General features: G+C 44.5%; 1 protein-coding gene across 4 annotated transcripts in view; it reads right to left on the reverse strand.

The window, feature by feature from the left end:
- Nucleotides 1-19,780, reverse strand: part of KCNH1 (potassium voltage-gated channel subfamily H member 1) — a 382,684-nt gene that overhangs the window by 81,862 nt on the left and 281,042 nt on the right. For all 4 annotated transcript variants that reach the window (XM_040446362.1, XM_040446361.1, XM_040446363.1 and 1 more), the window contains one exon: nt 5,611-5,807. In XM_040446362.1, the coding sequence (XP_040302296.1) occupies nt 5,611-5,807 (197 nt within the window). The remainder of the gene's footprint in view (nt 1-5,610; nt 5,808-19,780) is intronic.

Raw genomic sequence — 19,780 nt, forward strand, 5'->3', positions numbered from 1 at the left:
GTTCACTATGGCAACCTCAGTTTTAGAAAACAGGCATTATTAGTAGGCCCCTGCTTTGAAGCCACCAGTAACTACAGTCTCAGCTCCTTCCAAACTCACTAGGTTGGGACCTTATCAAGCTAAGAAAAATCTATCTTGGAACAAATTATCATAGGCAAACACTACACAAAACATACTCAAAACCACAACAACATTGGCTTTAAAAATAAAGCCCCACGCACAGAGAATGAGAACCACCCTACCAATTACCTACATGCCAATTATCCCATGCACTGACTGCTGTTAATTACCTAATTGCTTGTCTACAATACATCATTTAATTGTGAGACATTTTCCCTACTGTCCTAATGATGAGCAGGAAGACCCAATCTCCTAGCTAGCACCTGGGAAAGGAACCCTCATCCCAGGTTGAAAGGACAGTAGAGCCCAAGTGAGACACTGATTAAAGAAAGGGTCTGGTTATAAACAAAGGGGAGCAAAGCATCAACTCAGAACTTCTGAGACCAAAGGCAGAGAGAAAAAATGGGCTGCAGGAAGGAGAAGGTATAAATAGGTATTGAGCAGTTCCTACAGGTACTATGTCACTATTTTGTTGTAATGCATGTGATCTTCTCAATAAACCTAATTAGGAGAGACTTTTATTAGACTCTTTTTACAGATGAGCCTAGAATAGTTTAGGAACTTTCACAAGAGCACACAGCTGGTCAGTAGTGAAAACCAGGATTCAAACCTAGGTCCCTAGCCCCAAAGTGGGTGCTCTGTTTCGTAAGTTACTAATATCATGGCCTGCGTAGCCTGCTGTTTAACCAAAGGGAGGTGTGCTATGCCTCCCACACACCCCGGCTGTGGTGTGGCTGTCACTCTGTTGGGGGGAACATCTTGTGTCCCCAGACTGGGATTTACTGTATAGATTTCTGAGTGTGCTGGGGGATAGTGAAGATACTTTGGAGACACTCTGTTCCACCCCTGAAAGGTCAGTGAACTGGGAGAAAGCAGAAGCCAAAGAATGCCAGCATGGGAGAAGCTGCACAGGAGGATGCGATGCTGCTTAGCAGCAGGAGCACGTGCAGAGTTTGGAACCTGCCACCTACTGCCTGGGTGACCTTGGAGAAGTGATTCTCTTCTCCACAGGGCCACAGGGCCCTAGTTTATTCCCTGGAGAAATGGGACTGATACTATAATGTCATGGCGTTATTCTGAGGATTTAATAAACGGACATGGAAACACATACCAACTTTGGGGCATAACTTGCAGCTTGCACAGTATCAGGAGTGGGTAATAATGTTACTATTAGTATTGTGCAAAGCTCTGATTGCAGAAAAAAGACAACTCAGGGCCTTGAGGAAAATTCCCGGAGAGCCTTCACCCCAGAGTGCCAAGGGTCTGGGAGGAGGAAGGCTCTTCCTCCCCTTCTTTTCATGGACAACCACATGCAACCTTCCTTGGAGGAAACAAGGATGCTGTGCTTTCCTCTTGGAAAAATCCTGACTCCCTGGCTGACTTAAGATGTCAGAATGGCCTAATTTTTCCCTCCATGAATGAAACTGGCAAAAATAGTGAGGGAATGCTGACCTCTCTACTGGCAGGAGCCAAGCACCATGTCAGCATTCCAGAGCAGCTGCAGGAGGTACAGAGAACCCTGGAATAACACCTGCCCCACAGAACATTCTGCAGAGTGAGTACCCTATATAAGCAAAGGCAGAAGAGCTGCCTTCTTTTTTTTTTAAGTTTATTTATTTTGAGAGAGAGAGAGAGAGAGAGAGAGAGAGAGAGAGAGAGAGAGAGAACAAGTGGGGGAGGGGCAGAGAGAGAGAGACAGAATCCTAAGCAGGCTCTGAGCTATCAGCACAGAGCCTGATATGGGGCTCGATCCTACGAACCATGAGATCATGACCTGAGCCAAGACCAAGAGTTGGATGCTTAACCAACTGAGCCACCCAGGCACCCCAAGCTTCCTTCTTTTTACTTTCCAAAAGGCACAAGATAATAAAGAGTAGAGTGAAGTGTACCCACAATGTAACTGAGCCTGTACTGTGTGAGATCCTGTGTGTGAGCTTTGCCGGTATTGTTTAATCCTCACAATTATCCTACGAGGTAGAACTTCTCATCATCCTCATTTTACAGTTGAGGAAGCACTTATGACTTGCAGAAGCACTAAGTGGCAGAGGTGGGACACAGACCCAGGTCTCATCTGGCTCAGTGCCCATAGGCAAGGAAATCCAAAGGTCAAAATGCAGGGTTGGCTTCAGGGTCGTGCCACTTTCATCCTTGCCTATGACTTCTGGCGTCTTTGGAGGAAATAGAGGAAGGTGACATGTCCCTTCCTGAGTTGGGTCCCAACAGCAGTGCAGAGAGCTGGGCGGTGCTCACACACATGGATTCAGGGAAAAAGGGACGAGGCTTAGAATGCAGAGGCCAGGGGAGGCCACGAAGCTGTGAGAATCAGCAAGAGGTCCATCAGCAAGAGGCCTGGGCAATAAGTCCAATTCTTTCATTACTGACACAGCTCTGTGACCTTTCTGTAAAAGGTCATATTTGTGAAATGAGGGTGGTAGGAAAATGGAGGGGATACTGGATGGCCATTGACGCACCTTCCAGCTCAGAGTTTTTGCTGTGCACTAGAGGACGTCGACAGAACCAAACAACTCCCCAAACAGATGTCAAAGGCACTATGTTCTCGGGAATCTTTGCAAATAACACTCAATTTTGCCAAGACAGAAACAGCCACAAGAATACACTTCACTTTGCCAGAAAAAAAATAGCTACAAGAATAATTCATGCATGTAATGTTCTTGTCTTCTATGCCCTATGTAACTATGAATTAATTCTCAGAAGGACACAATGAGAGATTACAATGGCAACACCAAAACATGACAGCCTCTTTTTTCCAAGAAAAAGAATGGCTACCTCTTCTTGTAAAGAACCTCACCAAAATTGTGCCAGACTCAGAGGCATTTGCGATTGGAAAGACATTTGAAGGTCAACTAATGTGACTCTCCATTGGATGCCTCAGGGCCCTCTGCAATATCTCTGAGGGGTATCTAGGGAATGTCTAAATACCTTAAGGACCACCTGATCTTTCTCATATCTTCTATAGCTTGGATGCTTCCTCTACACCTTGTGTCCATACAGACCCCACCTAATCTTCTTCCATGACAGCCTTTCTGAAATGCCACCCTTGAGTCTTCCCTTCCGCAAGAGCAGTCAAGCATTCTGTACTTATGAAGATAGTCTGACCATGGAGGCACTGCTGTTTTTTTTTTTATAAGACAGATTTATTTGATCCACAATTATTCCAAAATGATTACTACTCCAAATAACCCAAACTGTGTTTTTTTCAACCTATATTATCAGCAGCACCGAAAGCTGATTATAATCAACTTCCTCTCATAAAAAGAAGGAAAAAATTAAAAAAAATAGACTTTAGAAGAATCCACGTGGCTAAAAGTACCACTAGCAAGCATTCCACGTTCCCAAATAAACAAATAAGAACTGTGAATGCACACTTCAACACCACTGCCCATTCCCGATGAGAATTCAAATGGCCAGCGTTCAAATCACAGAACCATAAAAACAATCCACAACCTCACATTGTATGATGTGGAAACTGAGGCCTAGAGATTCCATCTCTTGGCAAGCCAAATGTTTATTAATCCTCTGTACTGGGTTAGGCACTGGGGCTACCCAGGTACCCAGGCCTTGCCCTCTTGGGCTTCTGAGCAGGGACTCACAAGCATATATTAGGGGTAACCAGGTAATAGGCCTTTGGAACCTTGTACAAGTAACTTGAAAGACAAAAGGCTGATTCCTTTCTCTGTGCCTTGGCTCAAACTGCTCCCACAATAGCTTATATAAATCATACTTCTTGTACTTAGCCTCCGGTACTACATTTATCCTTCCTGTGTTGATCTTTTCTGTTAGACTTTAGGTTCCTGGAAACGAGGAACTGAGTGTTATTCAGCTTTATATGTCTAGTCTCATTCAGCTGGTGTGTACTGGGTTTGATGAGTGAATGAGTAAACATTTCAGTAGTCTTAAGGGTTAGTAGGCACTTGTTACACAGAGAAGGAGAAAAAAGAATGCCTGGCTGAGGACGCCCAGGGCTCTGAAGAGTGTGGTGCTTGCAGAGCTGTGCTGAGTCCTCATGGTGGGAGTGTTCGGGGTGGTAGCAGGGGGCATGGCAAGAGTGGCTGAGGTTTTGGCTTGGGAGTTAAGTCAGGGCCAGATGTGAAAAGCCACACAAGCCATGCTGAAGCATACAGACATTACCCTAAAGTTAGGTTGAGGGCAAAAAGTCTTTACAAAGGAAGGGACATGATCCCATTTGTTTTTAAGGTCATAGGATCGGCCAAAGGAGGAACTGCCATGTCGAGGACAAATACAAGCGGGAGCCTGTTGCATGGTGCCAGAAACAGGAAAGGTCTGCATCCGGGTGCTGTGTCCCAAGAGCTCAGGGAGAGCCCCAAGGATGGAAGTAGAGTGTGGACCCAGGTTTGACAGCTTAGGTGGAACTCAAAGGATTTGAGGAGTAACCTGAGACATGGGAGACTGGGAAGAAGCATCAACCATGATGCCAACATTTCTAACTTGGAACCCCAGGGTGATACAATGTCAACAGAGGCAAGGACCATAAGAAGAGGAACAGTTTTGGAGGAAAGGTTATGAGGTCATTTGTTGAAAGATTCCTATGATAATCCCTACAGGCGGTTTCTATGGGTCAGAGCTACCTTGTTAACTAAAAGAGATAGATGAAGTGCAAGAAAGTCAGTCATGAAAAACCTAAAGAGTACAAGATGAATAGGTTAGTCCTCACAGAGGCAGATGGAACCTGATGATCTGAGGGTTGAAAGAAACCATTTCAGACCAGAAATCTTCTCTGGGTCTTAAAATGGCTCATTTCTCAAACCCTTAAATCAGCAGGTGTATACAAGATACTCTCTAGGCAATCAGATTCCATACCTTTCTGATTTTCTGGGCCCAACTGAATCATCTTCATAGTTTTTAAAAATTATTATTATCAGCTGGCGAATGGTCTCACACCATTTAATGAGTCCTAGTCACCAAGGAGAGTTCAGTTTATTTGAATTAAGTAGCCCCAGTCAGTCACTTTTCTGACTAACGACCTCATCTTTTTTTAAATTTAATTTTATTTTTTTTTCAATATATGAAATTTATGGTCAAATTGGTTTCCATACAACACCCAGTGCTCATCCCAAAAGGTGCCCTCCTCAATACCCATCACCCACCCTCCCCACCCTCCCACCCCCCATCAACCCGCAGTTTGTTCTCAGTTTTTAAGAGTCTCTTATGCTTAATGACCTCATTTTTTGCTCATCTTTTCACAATGCCAGAAGGTGTAGATATTGCTGGGGAAAAGCCCACGGACACACTCATGAACGAACCCCTTCTGCAGCAAAGTTAATCCATCTTTTTAATCTAGCAACATTCCTGTTTCCCTTATTTCATAGCAAAAGCTCTGAAGAGCAAGCCATGCACAGAACCACTGCTCCACTTAAATAAACCGCGAAAGGACTTTTCCCGCCCGTGTGGTTATCTTAAGTGCACAGAGACTGTTCTTGATAGAAAAGAAACCAAAAACTGCCAGCTTACCCTCTTCCTCAAGTTGTAGGTGAGAATGAGGTTCCGGGAGAAGGAGTGGGAAAAGGCTGTGTAGAATTCTAGCACTTTCTGCAGGGCATCCCGTTTGATCACATGCAGGTCACAGTAGGTCAAGGCCCTAACATTGGCACAGGACTGGGCAAGGGTGGCTTCCTTCCAGAACACATCTCCAAACACGTCTCCTTTCCCTAGGGAGAGAAAGTGGTGGTGAAGAAAGTGTCAGCCAGAGGCGTCTGGCCATCCAGGTTGGCTTCCCTTTGTCTCCCCAAATTGTTGTCCATTTGGCATTCTACAACTTAGGCTCAGAAAAGGAAAAAAAACCACAGGTTTTATTTTGAACCCTAACAACACGTAACTTAAGGAACTTTAAAATACCGTATAAGACATGTCAAAGTTTAACCAATGACTTTAGGGTCATTGACTGTTAGTTACCTCCTGAACAGCCTATCCAAATGGGGAACTCCCTATTATTCTTTTTTTTTTTTTTTGAGAGATTTGCATTTAAAAAAATGTTTTTTCAATATATGAAATTTATCTTCAAATTGGTTTCCATACAACACCCAGTGCTCATCCTATAATTCTTTATCACACCCCCATTTCCCCAAAACGCCAATCATAATCTATAACTACATCATTTGTTTCCTTGTTTGCTGTGTAACTCCCAATAGGAGAGTTCCCTCCACGTCACACAGTGTCTGGCACCTAACAGGAGTTCTGTCAATATGTGCAGGCAAAAGAGAAGTAAGAAACAAGGCTGAATTATGGATCTCCATTCATGCGACTGACTGAGAGGTGACTAGTATGGAGAAGGTGTGGACTCTCCATCAGGAGCTGAAGATCAAGAGAGGTCTCCTCTGTTTAGGATGATCCACGTGGAAAAAGGCAGGCGAGGGTGGAGTTCACTCTCTCCCATACTCCGTCCACTGCCCTAAGACTTATGTTTGCATGGTGTCTCATTCCTCACCCTCTCTCCCCCACTTCCTTCCATGTTCCTCACCCTTGCCAAAGGCCCTCCTGCTAGTATAAAAACATGGGCCCCATACACTTGGCATCTCCAGGACCCTCCATGCCTGGCATTCCACAAGAGGATATTTAGTAAGTCAACAGAGTACTAATCCCACATAACCATCTTCTGGATCAAACTTGTATCAATCTCTTTTAATCACCTGCTTTTCACATCTAGGGATATTCTCCCTATCTTTCCCAAAGTCCAACATTTTCACATATGTCTAATGGAAAGCCCAATCCCTTCCCAGCACAGCCTCTGGTTATAAATGGCTTGAAATGTTGTTTATCTTGCCTCTAAATTTTCAGCACAGATAAACACAAATTTGAATCTTCAGGGAGCTGGAGAGGACTATTCCGGGGGCAATAAACAAGACTATGAGGGTAGAGAGTAACTCTCACAACCTTCAAGGGTTGTTGGCCTATGTATCCAGACCAGCCACACTTCTCTGCAGGAACCTGGGTACCCATGACTCCATATGATTAACAGGCAAGTGTTTTCCTCATTCAGGCCAAGGAGGCAATTAGACTCCCAAGCACCTGGACAGAACTCGATCTTTTCTCAAATGCCAAAGTATCCATTCTTATATATAAGGTACTCCAGGGGCACAGCCTTCTCCAAGCACCTCCACAGCATGAGCTGGAAATCAAGTGCACTAGACACATTACTTCACAGTTTCCTATGTGTTTGTGTGGCAATGTATACTTCTGATTTATGAAAATCATTTTTCAGACTCAGTATCAACAAGACACATGCATGAGGATGTAGATAAAAATTTTTAGATAAAAGTGCTTTTAAAACTGTGCTAGTTCAATTCCCTTCCCAGGTGTTTTTCAATCATCTGTTCTATGAGGGGGTTACTTTGGGGTGGGGGCCACTGCATGGGAATGCTTCTCTCTGTGGGATGCTCAGCTTCCGTGGAGATGGGCTCATTCAGTGTGTGCTTCCTGGTACTGAGTTCCAACCAACAAGGCTGGCCATTAGTTCATGCATAGCAAGCATTCTACAACTGCCCCCCCCGCTCACTGTGCTGCAATGCCTCCCATGTCTTTCATTTTTATGTAATCTTATTCTTCTAGAGAGAGCTCTTCCAACATGCAGTATGGTGGACAGTCAAAAAATGGACCCCATCTGTAGGCTGCAACTTACATCAAGAGGCAAGCCCTAATTTCCTTCCCCTTGATTCTCAACTTGTCTTAGTCCCTTGTCTTGAGTGTGACAGAAGTGACTGGGACTTTAAGGCAAGATCATAAGAAGCCTTGCAGCTTCAGCCTGGGTCTCCTGGAACACTTACTCTTAGGATGCCCATTCTTGGAACCCAACCACCACGTTTTGAGAAGAATAAGCCATGCAAGAGGTCACATATCAGTGCTCTGGTGGACAGCCCAGCTGAGCTCTCTGCTGACATCCAGCCTCTGCCAGTCACTTAAGTAAGCCATCCCGGCTGGCCCATCAGACCAATCAAGCCTTCGATGCCCGCAGCCCCAGCCAACACTGGTGTGCAGGCCACATGCAGAAAGCCCAAGTCAGAACCAACCAACTGGGCTAAACAACCCACAGAATGGTGAGAAACAGTGACAAATTCCTTACACCACTAAATTTAGGGGAAGTTTATGCAGAAATAGGTAACGAGAACACACAGAATTGTGGAGCTCTGGGCTGAGAAGCCTGTGAGAAGTTACTTAGTAAGTTACTTAATATTTCAGCAAAACATCACAAATCACCCCCAACTCTGAGCTGGCAGCACCCCACATCCCTCCCTGAAAGAATGAGACAAGAAAGAGCAAGGAGTGGTTCTCACAGGAGCAGATTTTCCTGAGTGTTTTGTGTATCAGTGCGAAAATGTAGAATTTACAAATCTTGTATCTCCTATTGGGATGAGATGTGGTATAACTAAGCCAGAACAATTGAGAGTACAAGACCATTGGTAATACCATCTGATTCTCATTAAGATTATAGCTGACCCTTGAAGAACATGGGTTTGAACTGCACAGGACCACTTACATTTGGATTTTTTCCAATAAATACAGTATGCCACCAAAAATGTATTTTCCTTATGATTTTCTTGATAACATTTTCTTTTCTCTGGTTTACTTTATTGTAATAACACAGTATATTATACATATAAGATAGAAAATCCATCCTATATGTATCACGTGTTAATTGACTATTTTATCAGTAAGGCTTCTGGTCAACAGTAGGCTATTAGTAGTTAAGTTTGGTGGGAGTTAAAAGTTGTACACGGATTTTCTTTTTTTTTTCATTTAAAAAATTTTTTAATGTTTATTTATTTTTGAGAGAGAGCCAGAGTGAGAGCAGGGGAGGGGCAGAGAGAGAGGGAGACACAGAATCTGAAGCAGGCTCCAGGCTCTGAGCTGTCAGCATAGAGCCCAATGTGGGGCTTGAACCCACAAACTGTGAGATCATGACCTGAGCTGAAGTCGGACTCTTAAGCAACTGAACCACCCAGATGCCCCTATTATACATGGATTTTCAACTGTACAGAGTGTCAGCACCCCTAACCCTCACCTTATGTAAGGGTCATTTGTCCTTCATTTATTTTTTCTTAATTTTTTAAATGTTTATTTAATTATTTTGAGAGAGAGAGAAAAAGAGAGAGAGAGACAGAGACAGAGACAGAGCATGAGCAGGGGAGGGGCAGAGAGAGAGGGAGACACAGAATCCGAAGCAGGCTCTAGGCTCTGAGCTGTCAGCACAGAGCCCAACGTGAGGCCCAAACTCATGAACCGTGAGATCATGACCTGAGCCCAAGTCGGACACTCAACTGACTGAGCCACCCAGGCGCCCCAATTGTCCTTCATTTAAAGAAAATCTAATGTATGAGCATTACACTTCTCAAACAAGTTTGGAGTAGTTTTTCCAATTATAAAAGAACCCAGAAAGTAAATAGCTGCTCATGTGTATTTAACATATGAACTTATCTGTAAAAATTCCGTTTATAAATGACTCTTCAGGGGCACACTTATTGCCTAAAACAAAGGACAACCATATGATGGTTGAGACACACCATGAAATTTATAAGCATCTTTAGAAATGACAACGTGCCTACTGTGAAAACTTTTCCAATCAAAGGTTTGACAGAAACAATAAGTAGAGAGTAGTTCCTACTACCCAAAGTATTTCACGGTAAGATAATCACGATTAATCTGTAGGGTCCAGGAAGTCTCAGTGTTGTTAGAACTTGGATTTGATTTTCAACCCACATTGAAAATCACACAATCTTTCTTCCTGTCAAGGCAGCATTTTTGGTATAAATGATCTGTTAGGGAGATTTAAGAATGTGGTGTCGGGGGCGCCTGGGTGGCGCAGTCGGTTAAGCGTCCGACTTCAGCCAGGTCACGATCTCGCGGTCCGTGAGTTCGAGCCCCGCGTCAGGCTCTGGGCTGATGGCTCAGAGCCTGGAGCCTGTTTCCGATTCTGAGTCTCCCTCTCTCTCTGCCCGTCGCCCGTTCATGCTCTGTCTCTCTCTGTCCCAAAAGTAAATAAACGTTTAAAAAAAAAAAAAAGAATGTGGTGTCGGAGGACCCATCAGATTCAAAACAAACCCAAACCTATTCTGGCAAATGAGAAATGTATTTATGACACATGTCACTGGGGGAAACTGTCAAAAGGAAGGATACAGAGCATTTGGCAGGCTGCTTGTAAGCGACACACAGCTCTGGGAATAATGACTTCCCAGGTCAGGGTTAGGAATCAGGAAGGCTGGACAAGCCCTACACTCACATTCAACCCTTGTTCCCTAGCGTGAAACGATCATTCACTGAAGAACAAAAGTTACCCCAGTGCACTTGGCAGTCAAACTACTTGAGGCAATCAGCTTATTGGTTTACTTATTCCACTGAGGCCCTGGGTGCAGAATGTTAGAACCTAAGTGTTCCAAGTTTCTAAAATACATTCTAAGTGGAAGTTCTGAGCTCGGGAAAAGAAAAAGGCATCAAGAGGGGAAGTAAGGCAGGACAGTCTAACTAAAAACTCCAAGCAAACATCCCTGTGATAATTAATCCTCCTCCCCCTCCCACCCTTCAGTGCAGCTGTCTTCACTGTACCTCCACTTTTGCAGTGGACACAAACAGCCCCATAGGGCACAGAAGACGTGGGACAGAAGAACATTCATAAAACACAGGTGGGAGGTGGGACACAGGACTGAGGAGGCACAGGGAGAGGGAGGGCAGGTCTCTGCAAGGAGCCCAGGAGAAAACCAAGACCCTGTAGATAATTGGTCTTAATGACGGGCAGAGGCTGGAACAGCCACGTGAGGAAGTTTGGAGGGGCATGGAAGGTGGGCACGCAGGGAGGGGTGACCAGGGCAAATGCTAGCGGTGCTGGAACTGGGTCCTTGGGAGGATCAAAAGCCTACTCGAATGTTAAAAAGTCACAGGAAAGCAATTCGGCTCTGAAACTGACAATTGAGTTTGAAACCCTTCAGAAAAGGCCCTGTTTGTTTGTTTCTTTGTTTATTATTATTTTTAATATTTTTTAAGTATTACTTTTATTTTATTTTGAGAGAGAGATAGTGACAAAGTGGGGTGGGTGAGAGAGAGTGGGACAGAAACACAAGCAGGCTCCACACTGCCAGCACAGAGCCCAATGTGGGGCTCAAACTTAAGAACCGCAAGATCATGACCTGAGCCAAAGTCAAGAGATGCTTAACCGACTGAACCACCCAGGCACCCCAAGGCCCTGTTTATTCAAACACAGGCTGAGTTTAGCAGGCCCTAGGGGTCGGAGCAACACTGAAATTTCCAGCTGTTTCACTTTTCCCTATTGTGTACTCTTAGAAGGACCACTCATAATGGTAACCTATAGTAGCAAAACATAATTCTGCCGTATACTTGACTGTCTGCTTCTAAAATCACCAAGAATTTCTAGACCCAAACTAATTAGAAAGAACTCATTCAGTCATTCATGCAACTTTTGGCAGGCACTGTTCTAGAAGCTGAGGTATGGTAGGGGGACAATAGACATGATGTAGTGAGAGACAGAGACCCCAGTGACTATAACATATCAGGGCTGAGTGCCTAATTCTAACATGACAGGACAGCATAGCATGTAGGAGGGGTGTCCAGTTCAAACTCATGGGGTGAGGAAAGGCTTTCAACGAGATGTGATGTCTGAGCTGAGAACAGTTAACCAGCATAAAGATGTAGTACAGAGATGAGTCCAGGGAGGGGAAACAGCACATACAAAGGCCCTGAGGCACTGCATATGACCCTTTAGCAAGACTAACTCTACAGGTGAGTGTTGCCAGTATACCTTGTAATCCTTTGAGGAAAGTGCCTGGTCTCCTCATTCAGCTGCAAACTCACCTAAGCATCTTGCATACTCTGTACACTGAGTGGGCGACACCAACTTGCTGAATCAATATTTAAAGATCTGGATTCATGACGTTGTTGGGAGCCATGCTGAGGGTGCTGAGAGAGGTGCCAGAACATGGGGTGCAGTGAGGGCCAGCCCCCTCAGCCCCCCCTACTGTCTATATTCCTCCTGTCTGGAGTATCAGGAGGTCCTCTGCCCTCAAGCCATTTCAAGACCAGAGGTGTCTTGTCACTCACTTCATCAGGATGGTGACTGGCATTGCCGTCTCCCGCCCTAGGAATAATTCTGCTTATGAGACATGGAAGACAGGCTGGACAAATACTTCCAGGCAAGCTCTGAGCAGACTGTGTGCACACCACTGGACTGTACGGCCCAAGAGGTCGAGGACGAGGACAAGGGCAGTTCTCAGAGGTCCTAGATTCATCATATAAGGCAGCCATGTGACCTCTGGGTCCCCTGTTTGGTCCTCAAACATCTTGAAGACACAAAGAGAAATTGCCGAGCCCTGCCCCCTGGTGCTGCCCTCAGCGTGTTTTCCAAGCATTTTATGATCCTCTCTCAACACAAGCCTCAGGGCCAGACAGATCAGACTGCCCGACTAGGAGCTTGAGGGGGCTCCTGCCACCTCTTTTGCTCACTGTCTGCCTTCCGGCCACACTGCGGCTCTTATGGTCCCTCCATGTCTGGCTCCCTGCCCACCTTAGGGCCTTGCCAGCACCACCTCAGACCTCCACCGTGCTCCCTAGTCTGGATAACTCCTGCTCAAGCTTCCAAACACTCCCCAACCTCCTCCCTGACCATGGTCAGAGCGGCTCCCTATCATGTGTACCCTCTGTACTCTGGAAACATTCTTCCTACCTGGAATCACCACATCCCCAGCAATGGCTCTGGCACACAGCAGGCACTCAATAGCTGTTGGGTACATACATAAACCAATGGCACTGGGCACCTTACCAAACCCCACCCAGTCTCAACTTACCCAGCTAAACAATGTGGATAATAATACCCACCTCATAGGGTTGTTGTGTGGTTTACATGTAATTAATGTGAACAAAGCCCTAGCCCTGTGCTTGGAACACAATAGGTGCTCAGTAAATAGCAGACACAATAAAAGAAGAGTTTTCTTAATGGCCCCAAGAAGCAAATTCCACAGGGATCACCAGGCCCATTTTAAAGAGAGGAAAGTGAGCTCCGGAGAGGTTAAATAATTGCCCGTGACTCCACAGGCTTTTCCCAAGCTGCCATGTGGTCTCCACGCTGCTCCCAGTGGGCTGTCCTCTGCATTCAGTCCTTCAAACAACCCTCTTTTCCAGTCAACAATTAAGGGGATCCACCTTGATCAGGCACCACGCAAGGTGATGGGAAAAAGGATATATCAAAGACAGCTTTGACTTTAAGGAGCTATGGCCTACGAATCTAAGTGTTCTCCAAAACCAGTTCTGTCCTCTTATGGTAATGGAAGCCATGACTGGTAGCTGGGCACAAACATGACCAGAATTGAAAGCTGCACTGCATCTAGGTGTGGACATTTGTCCAAGTTCTGGTTAAACCTCTGGGGTTGCAGAGAGGATGTGTGCAACATCTAGGGTCTTCCCTTCCCCTCTCCTCCCTCCCTCGTGGCTGGAACAAGGATGTGAGCTCTCTTGGACCAGGAGGCCACGGTGACAACCTAGTTAGAATGAAGCAACAGGCAAGAAGGAAACAGGGTGCCCAACACCATGAGGTTGACATGCTAGCCCTTCTATACTGGACTGCTGAATGAGAGAAAGACAAGTTTCTGTCTTGTCTAAGCTTCTGTTACCTTGGGTTTTTCTGTTGGAGCAGCTAAACCCACATCCTAGCCAATTCAGGAGTCCACGACACCATCCAGTGGGGCAGTACAATGTGTTGAGCTCTATGGGGAAGGTACATCCACACCTGCTTTCTCCACCTGCTGCAGGGAAAAGCGTGGGCTTCCACGGGTCTGAAGGATTGGGCAGTAACATGACAATGGAGCTCTGGAAGCACATTCAGGGCAAAAGCTCCAATGACTTCAGCTAAATACCTTGGTGATACCCACCCACTTCCCAGACCAGCCCTGACTGTGTGGCCAGCGGGCCAGGATCTGCTGAAAACTCACCGTGTACCAGGCCAGACACCAGCCCGGGATGCTGCCACGGGCACCCCCCATGTGTCTTACTCCAAAGATGATGAAGTATAGATTTTCCAGCTTATTTTGGAATACTTAATCCTCCCACGTGTATCTATGGTTATTTCCCTTGGGTCATCAGAGACCACGGGGAAGACTAGATAAGTAAAGTTTTGGTACCTTGTAAACGCTGCCTTCTTTTATCTGTAATGAAGCCACAATGCCCTTCTTTTTGCTCTTACTGAAAAAACAAATGCTGCTGGCAGTCTGTGACCTCTGCTTCATCTGCGACGGTTTAGAGAAGTGAGAAGGAACATCAAATACAAACAGGCATAGTGGAAACCTCATCAATTTGCTTTCCCGTCCAAGTTGTGAAAATATACTACTAGGAATAAAACCTTAGCTTTAAGTGCCAGGTCTTATCTGATTGTGGTGTGGGGTTGGGTGCTGAGCCAACACATTCTATTGGATTTCTTTTGCCAACAAAGAAATGAGGGCCTGGAGGTGTTCAGGAGGCCTAGGCTCCAGGTACAAGCACACACGTCACCCCATTCTCAGAGGTGCATCTCATTCTAGAAAGGTTTGGTCTCATTTTAGGTGTTGTCAGGAGAGCTCAGAGATGTTGAAGGATCATTTGCCTTCTTATGAAGTTAGTACAAAGGACAGCAATCATTATGCTCTTGAGCAAACCGTCTCTGTATCAGAGACAGGATGCTGGTGTGGATCAGCCGTATAACCTGGTCAATGGAACCCACACAGGAACTGTGGCAGTCCAATGTCACATGCCAGGTCCAATGTGAACTGTCTCTGACTCTCTCTCCCAGGCAGCTATTAGATTGGGAGTGCCCAAAAATGGGGCTACACCTTACCCCCATCTTACCTCAGGTTGTGTCTCTTTGCACACAATCCAATCCAGTGCAACAATCTGAGCCCTACCTATCATGGACCAGGCAGTGTCCCAGTGATGAAGGGGGTGTTATAACAAGAAAAAGACATGGTCTCTACAAGGGGCTTGGACTGTGAGGAGACAACACCTACAAGTGTGTAACAGTGAAGTATAACAGATAAACACATAATACCAAGAATGTTACACCCATCAGAATGGCTAAAATTAACAACTCGGACAACAGATGTTGGCGAGGATGTGGAGAAAGGGGAACCCTTTTGCGCTGCTGGTGGGAATGCAAACTGGTGCTGCCAGTCTGGAAAAAAGTATGGAGGCTCCTCAAAAAATTAATAATAGAACTGCCCTCTGACTTAGCAACTGCACTGCTGGGCATTTATCCAAAGGATACAAAAATGCTAATTCAAAGGGCAAATGCACCCCAATGTTTGTAGCGGCACTATCAACAATAGCCAAAGTATGGAAAGAGACCAAATGTCCATCAACTGATGAATGGATAAAGAAGATGTGGTATATATATATACATTGGAATATTACTCAGTGATCAAAAAGAATGAAATCTTGGGTCACCTGGTGGCTCAGTTGGTTGAGCACTAGACTCAGGCTCAGGTCATGATCTCACAGTTCGTGAGTTCGAGCCTCGCACAGGGCTCACTGCTGTCAGCGTGGAGCCTGCTTTGGGTCCTCTGTTCTCTCCCTTTGCCCCTCCCCCACTCACACACACATGCATGCATGCTCGCGCACTCTCTCTCCCAAAAATAAACATTTTTAAAAAAGAACAAAATCTTGCCATTTGCAACAACATGGACGGAACTAGAATGTATTATGCTAAGTGAAACAAGTCAGTCAGAGAAAGACAAATAGAAGATCTCACTTATATGTGGCATTTAAGAAACAACAGATAAACATAGGGGGAGTGAAGGAAAAATAATATAAAAACAGAGAAGGAAGCAAACCATAAGAAATTCTTAAATACAGAGAACAAACTGAGGGTTGCTGGATGGGAGGTGGGTAGGGGGATGGGTTAGATGGGTGATGGGCATTAAGGAAGGTACTTGCTGGGATGAGCACTGGGTGTTATTTGTAGGTGATGAATCACTAAATTCTGCTCCTGAAACCATTATTACATGATATGTTAACTAACTTGCATTTAAATAAAATAAAAATAAAATAAAAATAAAATAAAATAATTACATTAAAAAAACATAATCCCAACATATGTCGGAGGTTATCTTAGACAAGACCATGGAGATCTCATGGAGAAAAATGAGAAAGGATCTGGCCTTCTACGGTGAGGCAAGAGAATTGAGACACAGGAATGAGATGGGCAATTTTTCTAAATGGGAAGCTGGATGGCTGGAAATGCAGTTAGCTGGTCTGGGCTATGTTTTCCTTTCTTTTATGGCTCAATTTCTTGATAATGTTATTTATACTGTCTCTACACTTCTTCTTCCATAAAGGCAAATCCAGATGCATCTCACTCTTGGCCTCTCTCTTCTCCTCCTCTGAGTGATGGGTTTGGAAGCAGAATATGCACGTGGGTAGCCCCTTGGTCTCTTCAAGATCTGCCTGCCTTCTCTGCGCCTCCAGGCCGTGAGATTTGCCAGGCAGACCCTCATGGGGGTAGGCTTGTGCTGATTAGCACCAGGGTAGGCCTAATTCTGGGGCGTACTATTGGGAAGCCTTCTTGGACACAGATACAAAGCATATTCTCTGATACTAGCTTAATCAGGAAAAAAAAAAAGTGATACTTGGACTGGTGTCTATCTTACTTGCTGTGTCTCTCTTGGTTCAGAACTCTGGAAGATCTTTGCAATTTATGAAGCATCCTAAAACTAACAGCCATCTCTCTCCATTCCTCAAGCTACTCTAATCTTGCTTCTGACCCCAAACCCCGCTAATGATACTCGCACCATAGTCAATAATAGCTCTTTTCCTGATACATCTAACAGATGTATTTTAGTCCTCAACGTATTCTAGTTCTTGGATTCTAGTATATATTTAAGTTGTCTAGCATTTTTTATGTTTGAAATCAGACTGTGTCTTACAATCAATGACATATCACCATTTAATTGCCAGCATTATGTCCTAGTGGGCCATAAAATATTGGCATGTCTTACAATCCATAGCATCTTCCAGTCAGTGAAATTTGGTTCTGTATCAGTTGAAAATGTTCCTTCCCTCTCTCCCTGTCTTTTGTGATATCCCACCCTCCCCTGTTGGCCATCCATCACAGGTTCCTCTACATGTCCCAGATAGACTAACATTCCTTGGGGCTCTGCTCTAGACCTCGTTGCTTCTTTATTTTTTTTAATGTTATTTATTTATTTAGAGAGGGAGAGAGAAGAGCATGAGCACGCAGGGTTTTAAGAAGGAGAAAGAGAATCTGCACCACCAGTGAAGAGCCCAATACAGGGCTCGAACCCACAAACCTAGACCTCACTGCTTCTTACCCTCCTACTTCTCCGTGGGTTTTTCTCAGTCTTCCCCCCGCTTTAACTGTCACCTGGATCACGATGGTCCTCATGTTCATACCTCAAGCCTAGGTCTCTCTTCTGAGTCTAGAATCTCACAATGGACTCATTCATTTACTTCAAACCCGCAAATCCCCAAATGGAATTGGTCCCACTCCCAGGTAAGCCTGCCCACCCTCCAGTGTTCCCCATTCAGACAACAAAATTGTCCGAGTCATTCTGGACTTAACCCTTTTTGCTCTTCTCCGAATCCAATAAAGGACCAAGCTCTGATAATTTTATCCATCAAATACCTCCTAAATTTGTCTACTTCCTTTCTACTGACATTAAGTCTTCAAGCTACTCTCATCTCTTAGCATTGTCCTTGGTGGTCTTCCTGCCCTCTATCCACAGGATCCAGGATAACCTTTCTAAACACAAATGTCACTCTTCTGCTTTTGAGGCTTTGAAGATGTCATCCCCTCTGCCTCGAAGACTTTCTCTTTAATCCCCTATCCCAAACCCCACCACCATTGCTCCATGTGGTAGAATTCAGTCCCTCATACAAATCTCAGCTCGGATACCATCTCTGCTGGGAAGCTTCCTTGATTTCTCTTGGCCAGGCTGGATTAGATGCCTGTTTTATAAGCTTCTGTAGCATCCTGTTCTTACTCCTATTACAACTCTTGGCATACTATATTATAAAACTACATATTTACTTGTCTGTCTCTGTGATAAGACCATTAGCTCTATCCCAGGTGTATCTGTCTGGTTCACCATTGTATCTTCAATCCCTAGACTACACCTGGCATGTTTATGGAATGAATAAATCAACACATCAGTGAAAAGACAGGTCTGAGTGGAACATGGTAAGGTGGGCCAGGGTGTAAAAGACTCAGACTGTCTTAGGATGGAAGCTTTGAGGAGAAGATTGGTCCCCAGCCTGAGTGCAAGAACCCAGGTGTCCTCGGGTAGCTATATTGTCAGCCCGGCTCAAGAAGGAATTTGTTGACCTGTTCAGAAATAGTCCGGTAATTCACTCTGATCCAGCTTAATGTTAAGCTGAAAAATTTATAGGCAAATTTAAAATGAAGATGTAAAGATAATGAACGTTAGAAATTACTCCATCGTACAAAGGCTCTGCTTAAAGGAATTAAAATTCCACTCAAATGTGGGTCACCAGCCTTCCTTGTAGAGACTATACTAAACATGAGCAAACGATGCTGGCATCTCTGTTTGAACGGGGCTCACTCACCACTGGTTAAATTAAAGCAATGGCTTGGAAACATCATGACACTCTCCTTATATTCTCCACAACTGCAATTAGATAAAATTAAATTAGCTGAACGTCTCTCTACTAAGTAAACAGATCACAAATCTTTCTCTGGAGGCAGGTGATAATTTTCCAAGATCACTACAGATAAGAATTGCAAATTGACTTGATTTTTTTCCCCCTTCTTGTTTATAAAAGACTATATGTGCACTGCAGCAGCTGACTGAAATGTACTGAAAAATAGAAAATATTGGCTCTTAAGGCCACCACCTAGAAAACTTTGATGAACATTTTGGTACACTTTCCATCTTCCTTCTGTTTACAAATGCATTTTTATGTAGTTGAGGTTACTGCACATACAGTTACACACTCTGTTTTTCCTCCACTTAACATTATATTTAAGACATTTTGCATGCTGATAAAACTATTTATACCATCATCATAACAACAGCCTTGATTTACCATATTTTTTTTAATTTAACCAGTCCCCTCTGTCTGGACACTAAAGTTATAAGAATTTCCTTTAGAAAGATCTATTAACTCTCCTAACTACCAGTGTCTTCAGAGAAGGCAAACCAATTTTTGAAGTTGCTTAAACAAAAACAGAATTAGGAAGTAGGACTTGGTACCCACCCCACCCTGTCTCAATCAAGTAATGTGTGCATTACCTGACACAAATGTTTTGCATTTCTGAAGTTCTAGATTATTCATACGATAGCTTCTTGCTGGGAGTGTGGATTTAATATAATTGCTTCGGCTGATGGAACAGCTATATGAATATTAATGCTTGGTTGGAGTGTTTAGAGAGACACTTCAGTGTAGCCTCCTCCCCTTGTGCTGAGCATGAGCAAAAGATATTATTATATGGTGTGCGGTTGTAATATTCACCCGGCCCCTACACCAGGTCCCCGGGGTGGTGTGGAGCAATGCACTGCAGAGATGGTAGCACAGGAAGTGGGGGGCCTCCCCCCCATCCCCTCCAGCTCACAAGCATCCCAGGAAGCATCTCCATGAAGGATTTAGCCCCTCCATCTCTAAAATAACGAGGGTTTTACATGAA

Source organism: Herpailurus yagouaroundi, unplaced genomic scaffold (assembly GCF_014898765.1).
Source record: "Herpailurus yagouaroundi ecotype Mexico unplaced genomic scaffold, PumYag 195, whole genome shotgun sequence".
Classification (NCBI taxonomy): domain Eukaryota; kingdom Metazoa; phylum Chordata; class Mammalia; order Carnivora; family Felidae; genus Herpailurus; species Herpailurus yagouaroundi.